This window comes from Heptranchias perlo, unplaced genomic scaffold (genome assembly GCF_035084215.1).
Source record: "Heptranchias perlo isolate sHepPer1 unplaced genomic scaffold, sHepPer1.hap1 HAP1_SCAFFOLD_44, whole genome shotgun sequence".
In the NCBI taxonomy this organism is placed as follows: Eukaryota; Metazoa; Chordata; class Chondrichthyes; order Hexanchiformes; family Hexanchidae; genus Heptranchias; species Heptranchias perlo.
The window spans coordinates 2,721,783-2,730,499 of record NW_027139453.1 but is presented as its reverse complement, the minus strand read 5'-3'; the positions used below and the strand labels follow the sequence as shown (position 1 = coordinate 2,730,499).

General features: G+C 43.9%; 1 protein-coding gene across 1 annotated transcript; it reads right to left on the bottom strand.

Moving 5' to 3' along the window:
• Positions 1 to 1,613: 1,613 nt before the first annotated feature.
• On the bottom strand, positions 1,614 to 8,496 carry LOC137312883 (probable G-protein coupled receptor 139). Its single transcript, XM_067979262.1, has 2 exons — positions 8,346 to 8,496; positions 1,614 to 2,506 (listed from the first exon to the last, which is right to left on the bottom strand). The coding sequence occupies exons 1-2, from the start codon at positions 8,494 to 8,496 to the stop codon at positions 1,614 to 1,616; spliced, it is 1,044 nt and encodes a 347-aa protein (XP_067835363.1).
• Positions 8,497 to 8,717: the final 221 nt, after the last annotated feature.

Sequence of the window (8,717 nt, the reverse complement as noted above, 5' to 3'; positions counted from 1 at the left end):
GCGCTTTCTAATTCCTCCACCCCACGACTTCTCTTTAGCAGAACTTCATCACGTGGAATCCGACTTGCTCTAAGCTGTGCAGCAAGTGTCTCAGCTTTATCTCTTTTCTCTACCTTTATATTGAACTCTTTCTCTGCCTTCCCCTTCTCATCGTACATTTCCATCGCTCTATCCTCTTGTTGCTGTTTATTTCATTCCTTCAATCTTTCTCACTCCTTTCTGAGACCATTATTGGTCTCGGATCTCAGCCACGAGCAGCAATGCAATTTTGGTTCTCACCTTCCTAAAGATCTGCAGAATGTCCTTTTTAATGATCCAGGCTAACTCAGTCAGGCACTTTGTCTTTCCCAGAAGATCACTGATCCTCAGAGATGTCTCGCCATGATGCACCGAGTACACATCTATATATTCGCCCAGATCCTCCATATTCCCCAATCAGCTCGAAATGGGTCTGTCGGACGAGAGATGGCCCGACCAAAATCAGGCATTCAAATACCCAATGTATTCCAGTACAGACAGCTCGCCAGTTAGGTTGGGTTTGTGGGATAGTCGTTGATCTTTAACCTTTGTACAAGTTCGGGGGCTAGTAAATATTGTGACGTATGGTTAATATATTTTCTTCATCAATTCAATGATACAACCCATCTTATACCCAGTCCTGTTCATAATCTTGCATTCCCACACTCTCTCGAGATTACCTGGTGTTATGCCCATAACATTTCTCATCTGTTCCTATCAACTATTAGTGAATAATATCTGTCATACACGAGGCCCTGACCTCGTCCTGTATGTGACCTCCTACAACTACAGCAGAATTAGTTGGAGTGTGTGTGTTTTACATAAGGAAATGCTCATTAGAGCTTTCTGAGAAAGAGCGACTTGTATTCACACGGCGCCTTTCACGACCGCAGGTCGTTCGAAAGCGCTTTTCAGCCAATGAAGTACTTTTGAAGTGCAGTTATTGCGGTACTAATGTAAGAAACGCGGCAGCTAATTCGTGCACAACAAGGTACCACCGACAGCAACGTGAAAATGATCATGTTTTTTAGTGATGTTGGTTGAGTGATCAATATTGTCCAGGACTCTCCCCTGTTCTTCTTAGTTATAGCGCGGTGGGATCAATCAAGTCCACCTGAGAGGTTCAGCGTCTCATTCAAAAGACAGCAACTCTTGGCAGAGCAGCACTCCTCTGTACTGACCCTCCGACAGTGCAGCACTCCCCCAGTTCTGCCCCACCGACAGTGAAGCCCTCCCTCAACACTAACCCTCCGACAGTGCAGCACTCCCTCAGTTCTGCCCCTCCGACAGTGCAGCGCTCCCGGAGCACTGCCCCTCCGACAGTACAGCGCTCCCTCAGTACTGCCCCACCGACAGAGCAGCACTCCCTCAGTACTGCCCCACCGACAGTGCAGCGCTCCCGGAGCACTGCCCATCCGACAGGGCAGCGCTCCCTCTGTTCTGCCCCTCCGACAGTGCAGCGCTCCCTCAGCACTGCCCCTCCGACAGTGCAGCGCTCCCTCAGTACTGACCTTTGACAGTGTGGCGGGGACTATCGGATCGGTTGGAACATGAACCAGGATTGAATTCTGACGCTGGAAATTCTTCGATTCTTCTCATTTAATGAATTTAACAATTATAGTAATGGGATATTTCACCACATTCTTCAACTGCTCTCTGAATTTAGTCTGTGTCACTGCATAAATACAAGTGTTTGTACAGCAACTCAGGAGTTGGAGCATGAATCCAATTTCTAGTACAAAAAGAGCTGGTTTGAAAGACATATAACCAAGATACCACATTCGCTGCGCCATAGAACACATCATAAACAGCGTCCATAACAGGATGAAATTCCCCGAGATAACGAACAGTAAAATGATAGATTTCCTTCGGCTCACCATCTCTGGGTCTTTGGGGCTCTCCCCACTGTCGTGACCCCGGAGTCTCCTGCGGGCTCTGCTGGCCACTAAAATGTGTCTGACGGTGAAAGCATTGAGCAGCAGAATCAGAACACATGGGACACACGGTTTGAGGATATAATGAAGGAGTTCGATTGCTGTCCATAATCCTGAAATCTGAACAAGGACGCTCACATAACAAAACCATGGGTTATTATACATCGTGTACCAAGGTTGATACATAAAGTACCAGAAAATGTTATTCAAACAGTTCAGCACAGTCACTGTTCCGAGAATCACAGCCGCCGTTTTCTCGGTGCAATATTTAGTTTTTAGCTTCTGGCAGCAAATGGCCACAAATCGATCAAAGGTGAAAATAACGGTGAACCAGACAGAACAGTCTGTGGCTGCGTACAGCAGGACGGCGTGAACATTACACACCGGAATGGATCGCACAACGCGTATTTGATGAGCAATCGGAATCTGCCTCAATATCAGATCGGTGATAACGACCAGTAGATCCGCCGCTGCCATGGCTACCAGGTAACGAGTGACACATTTGTTGAGTCCGCACGTTCCTTGACACAGAATCTTGATAGTCACTAAGTTAACTGGTAAGATGAGAAATAAACAGACACATTAACAGAGCAGGTTGAGAACGAAATCAGAGGTTTGATTGAGTTGGGGTGAAATTTCCAGACTTGTTATTGCTTCCATTGATGGAATTGAATAACTTTCATTGTGAACGGGCTTTCAGCTGGAGAAAGGAATTACAATGAAAATTAGAACTAACTGCTCAGTAATAAATTGTAAAACGAATCGGGGAGTGGGTTTAAATCATGGAAACATAACACTAGGTGTAAAATAAACTGTTAATTAAACAGGACATTGCTTGAACTTCAACTCAAATTTGAAACTTCAAGTCCACTGAATGTAAAATATTTATTGAGAAACATTTAAAAATTCTTTCCAATCACAGAATCTCAATCGACTTACAAACAATCTTCACTTTAAATAATCTAATGATATGACCAATCATGTTTTGAGAAGGGTCCACGTCCGAACTGGTGACTTCACTCTTCTCTCCACTGATACTCGGGGTATTTATACCGACAGGTGCTGGTGTACAATGTACAATGTGGAATCGGCCGCCCTTTATACACTCCGAGTCAATGGGTGGTAGACCGGCCGTGGTGTATAATATACAATGTGAAATCGGCCGCCCTTGGTACACTCCGAGTCAATGGGTGGGAAACCGGCCGTGCTGTGTAATGTAAAATGTGGAATCGGCCGCACTTATTACACTCCGAGTCAATGGTAGAGGGACCGGCCATGGTGTACAATGTACAATGTGGAGTCATCCGCCCTTTATACAACCCGAGTCAATGGGTGAGAAACCGGCCGTGGTGTATAATGTACAATGTGGAATCGGCCGCCCTTTATCCAACCCGAGTCAATGGGTGAGAAACCGGCCGAGGTGTATAATGTACAATGTGGAATCGGCCGCCCTTTATACACTCCGAGTCAATGGGTGGGAGACCGGCCGTGTTGTATAATGTACAATGTAGAATCGGCCGCCCTTTATACACTCCGAGTCAATGGGTGGGAGACCGGCCGTGTTGTATAATGTACAATGTAGAATCGGCCGCCTTTTGTACACTCCGAGTCAATGGGTGGGAGACCGGCCGTGGTGTACAATGTTTAATATGCAATCAGCCGCACTTTATACACCCGTGGTCAATGGATGGGGAACAGGCAGTGGTGTATAATGTGAATAGAAATAGAAATATAGAAAATAGGAGCAAGAGTTGGCCATTCGGCCTTTCGGGCCTGCTTCATCATTCAAAATGATCATGGTTGATCGTCCAACTCAGTACCTTTTTTCCCGCTTTTTCCCCATATCCCTTGATCCCTTTAGCATTAAGAAATATATCTATCTCCTTCTTGTAGACATGTAATGACTTGGCCTCCAACTGCCTTCCGTGGTGGAGAATTGCACAAGTTCGCCTCTTCTCTGTTCTAAATGGCATACTCAGTATCCTGTGACTGTGACCCCTGGTTCTGGACTCCCCAGCTATCGGGAACATCCTCCCTGCATCTCGTCTGTCTAGTCCTGTTAGAATTTTATATATTTCGATGAGATCACCTCTCATTCTTCTAAACTCTGGTGAATATAGGCCAAGTCGACCAAATCTCTCCTCATAGGTCAGTCCTGCCATTCCAGGAATCAGCCTGGTAAACCTTCGTTCCACTCCTTCCATGGCAAGGACATCCTTCCTCAGATAAGGAGACCAAAACTGCACACAATACTCCAGATGTAGTCTCACCAAGGCCCTGTGGAACTGCAGTAAGACATTCCTGCTCCTGTACTCAAATCTTCTTGCAATGAAGACCAACATACCTTTCGCCTTCCTAACTGCTTGCTGCACCTGAATGCTCGCTTTTAGCGACTGGTGTACAAGGACACCCAGGTCTCATTGCACCTCCCACAATCTATCACCGTTCAGATAATCAGCCGCCTTTCTGTTTTTGCAACAAAAGTGGATAAGCTGACATTAATCCACGTTATACTGCATCTGCCATGTTTTTGCCCACTCACCCAACTTGTCTAAATCACACTGGAGCCTCTTTGCATCTTCCTCACAGTTCACATTCCACCCCAGCTGTTTGTCGTCTGCAAACTTGGAAATGTTACAATTAGTTCCCTCATCCAAGTCATTGATATATGTTGTGAATAGCTGGGGCCCAAGCACTGATCCCTGCGGTACCCCACTAGAATCTGCCTGCCAACCGGAAAAAGACCCGTTCATTCCTACTTTCTGTTGTATTGAATCAGCCGCACTTTGGACAACCCGAGTCAATGGATGGCAAACCGGCCGTGGTGTATAATGTGCAATGTGGAATCGGCCGCCGCTTAAACACCGAGTCAATTGGTGGGAAACCGGCCGTGGCGTACAATATACAAAGTGGAATCGGCCGCCCTTTATCCACTCCGAGTCAATGAGTGGGAAACCGGCCGTAGTGGATAATGTACAATGTGGAATCGGCCGCCCTTTGCACAATCCAAGTCAATAGATGGGAAACCTGCCGTGGTTGTACAATGTACAATGTGGAATCGGCTGTCCTTTCGACATCCCGAGTCAATGGGTGGGAAACAGGCCGTGGTGTATGACAGACAATGTGGAATCGGACGCCCTTTGGACACCCCGAGTCAATAGGGAGAGACAGGCCGTGGTGTATAATGAGCGCTAATTCCAATCGCCCTTTTTAGAACATCGCAAAAGATTCACATTATAACCAGCTGTGTGAATGCAGATTTCGTTCTTTGTATTTGATAATAAGTTGAAGATAATTTACCACTTTGGGGTTTAATAAAGTATCTGAACCCGACTCGATCAGTTCTAACCTGTAGTCCTTTAACAGTCGGTGAGATTTGATTCATTCTCTGAACCCGACTAGATCAGTTCTAATCTGGAGCCCTGTAACACTTGGTGAAATTTGAATTAGTGACTGAACGCGACTGGATCACATCTAACCTGGGGCCCTGTAACTGTTAGTGAGATATGATTAAGTATCTGAACCCGACGAGATCAGTTCTAACCTGAATTCCTCGTACTGTTGGTGAGATTTGTTTAAGTGCCTGGACCCGACTAGAGCAGTTCTAATCTGGAGTCCTGTCACTCTTGGTGAGATTTGATTCAGTGTCTGAACACGACTAGATCAGTTCTAATCTGGAGTCCTGTAACAGTTTGTGAGATTTGGTAAAGTGTCTGAACCCGACGAGATCAGTTCAAACCTGGAGTCCTGTTACTGTTGGTGAGATTTGATTTATTATCTGAACCCGATTGGATCCGTTCTAATCTCGAGTCCTGTAACTGTTGGTGAGATTACAGTAAGTATCTGAACCCGACTGGATCAGTTCTAATCTCGATTCGAGTAACTATTGCTGAGATTTGATTAAGTGTCCAAACCCGGCTCGATCAGTTCCAAACTGAAGTGTTGTAACTTTTGGTGACATTTGATTCAGTATCTGAACCCGACTAGATAAATTCTAACCTGGAGCTCTGTAAATATTGGTGGGATTTCATTAATTGCCTTAACTCGACAAGATCAGTCCTATTCTGAAGCCCTGTAAATTTTGGTGAGATTTGATTAAGTATCTGAACCCGACTAGATCAGATCGAATCTGGAGCCCTTTAACTGTTGGCGAGATTTAACTAATTGTATGAACCCGACTAGATCAGTTCTAATCTGGAGTCCAGTAACTGTTCCTGAGATTTCATTTAGTATGTGAACCCGACTAGATCAGCTCTAATCTGGTGTCGTGTAACTATTGGTGAGATTTGTTCAATTGTCTGAACCCAACTCGATCAGTTCACACCTGGAGTCCTATAATCGTTGGTGCGATTCGATTAAGTATCTGAACCCGACAATATCAGTTCTAATCTGGAGTCCAGTAACTGTTGGTGAAATTTGATTAAGCATCTTAATCCGACTAAATAAGTTTTAACCTGGAGTCCTGTAACTGTTGTTGTGATTTGATTAGGTGTTTAAACCCGAATCGATAAACTCTAATCTGGAATCGTGTAACAGTTGTTGAGATTTGATTAAGTATCTGAACCGGACTAGATAAGTTCCAAACTGGCGTCATGTTACTGTTGGTAAGATTTGATGAAGTGTCTGAACCCGACGATGTCAGTTCTAATCTGGTGTCCTGTAAATGTTGGTGAGATTTGATAAAGTATCTGAAATCGACAAGACCATTTCTAATCTGGAGCTCATTAAATGTTGGTGGGATTTGATTAATTGCCTGAACCTGACAAGATCAGTTCTAATATGGAGACCTGTAACCTTTGCTGAGATTTCATTAAGTGCCGAATCCCGACAAGACCAGTTCTAACCTGGAGTCCTGCAACTGTTGGTGAGATTTGATTAAGTATCAGAACCCGAATAGATCAGTTCTAATATTGGATTCGTGTAACTGTTGGTGAGATTTGATTAAATTTCTGAACCCGACTAGATCAGTTCTAAACTGGAGCCCAGAAACTGTTGGTGAGACTTGATTAAGTATCTAAACCCGACGAGATCAGCTCTAACCTGGTGTCTTGAAACTGTCGTTGAGATTTGTTAAGTGCCTGAAGCCGACTAGATCATTTCAAACCTGGCGTCCAGTAACTGTTGGCGAGATTAGATTAAGTTTCTGAACCCGACTAGAACAGTTCTAATCTGGATTCCAGTAATTGTTGGTGAGATTTGATTCAGTATCTGAACCCGACCAGATAAATTCTAATCTGGAGCTCTGTAAATATTGGTGGGATTGCATTAATTGCCTTAACTCGACAAGATCAGTCCTAATCTGAAGCCCTGTAAATCTGGATTCCAGTAACTGTTGGTGAGATTTGATTAAGTCACCGAAACCGAAGAGAACAGTTCAAACCTGTAGTCCTGTAACTGTCGGTAAGATTTGATTAAGTGTCTGAACCCGACCCGATCATTTCTAATCAGGAGCTCTATAACTGTTGGTGAGATTTGATTAACCATCTTAACCCGACTAAACAAGTTCAAACCTGGAGACCTGTAACTGTTGGTGTGATTTGATTAAGGGTTTAAACCCGAATCGTATGTTCTCATCTGGATTCGTGCAACTCTTGGTGAGATTTGATTAAGTATCTGGACCCGACTAGATCAGCACTAATCTCGATTTGTATAACTATTGGTGGGATTTGATTAAGTGTCCGAACCCGACTAGATCAGTTCTTATCTGGAGCTCGATAATTGATGGTGAGATTTGACCAAGTTTCTGAACCAGACGAGATAAGTTCGAACCGAGAAACCAGTAACTGCAGGTGAGATTTGATTGAGTATCTGAACCCGACTACATTAGGTCTAATCTGGAGTCCTATAAAAGTCGCTGCGATTTGATTATGAATCTGATCCCGACTAGATTCGTTCTAATCTGGAGTCATGTTACTGTTGGTGAGATTTAATTAAGTATCTCATCCCGACTAGATAATTTCTAATCTGGAGTTCTGTTACTGGTGGTAAGGTTTGATTAATTACCTCAACCCGACGAGATCAATTCTAATCTGGGGTCCTCCAACTGTTGGTGAGATTTGAATAAGTATCTCAACCCGACCAAATCAGTTCTAATCTGGAGTCCTGTAATTGTTGTTGAGATTTGATTAAGTGTCTGAACCCGACCAGATCAGTTCTAATCTGGACTCCTGTAACTGTTCATAATGTTTCGTTATGTGCCTGAACCAGAAGAGATCAGTTCTAATCTAGAGTCCTATAACTGCTGATGAAATTTAATTAACTGCCTGAAGCCGACTAGATTAACACTAATAATAAAAACGGAAAATACACGAAGTACTCAGCAAGTCACACTGAAAATACAGTCACACAGTTAAACAAGATTTACAACATGAATAGCAGGAGGTAGTTCCTTACCCGGGATCCCGACAGCAGCCAGAATCGGGTAGTATATCTTCTGTACGGCATGAACGGCCGCAAGTATCTGAAACTCAAGGAACATTCTTCCCCTCTCCTTAAAGCCGCTGCTCCCTGCTTTTGCTGAGGATGATGCTCTGACTGATGCCATTGAGTAATACCTTGAAATAAATCCCTGATTTATAGCAGAGCGAAACCCTCCAGTTACTCAATTCGGAACAGTGGAGACTGACATTAATTACAGTCACTGAACAAACACATTCAGTTAACCCGTTTTAAACTCAGCACCTTTTATATAACTAAAAATAATTGTACAGAGGAACTGCCCCAGCACGATATACCAATATTAATAACAATGGGGAAGGAAAAACA

Excerpts from the sequence above, each read along its gene's own strand:
- LOC137312883 (XM_067979262.1), bottom strand. The coding sequence starts at position 8,496 with ATGGCATCAGTCAGAGCATCATCCTCAGCAAAAGCAGGGAGCAGCGGC. Across the intron at positions 2,507-8,345 it reads GGCTGCTGTCGGGATCCCGG|TTAACTTAGTGACTATCAAG; the intron begins GTAAGGAACTAC and ends TCATCTTACCAG.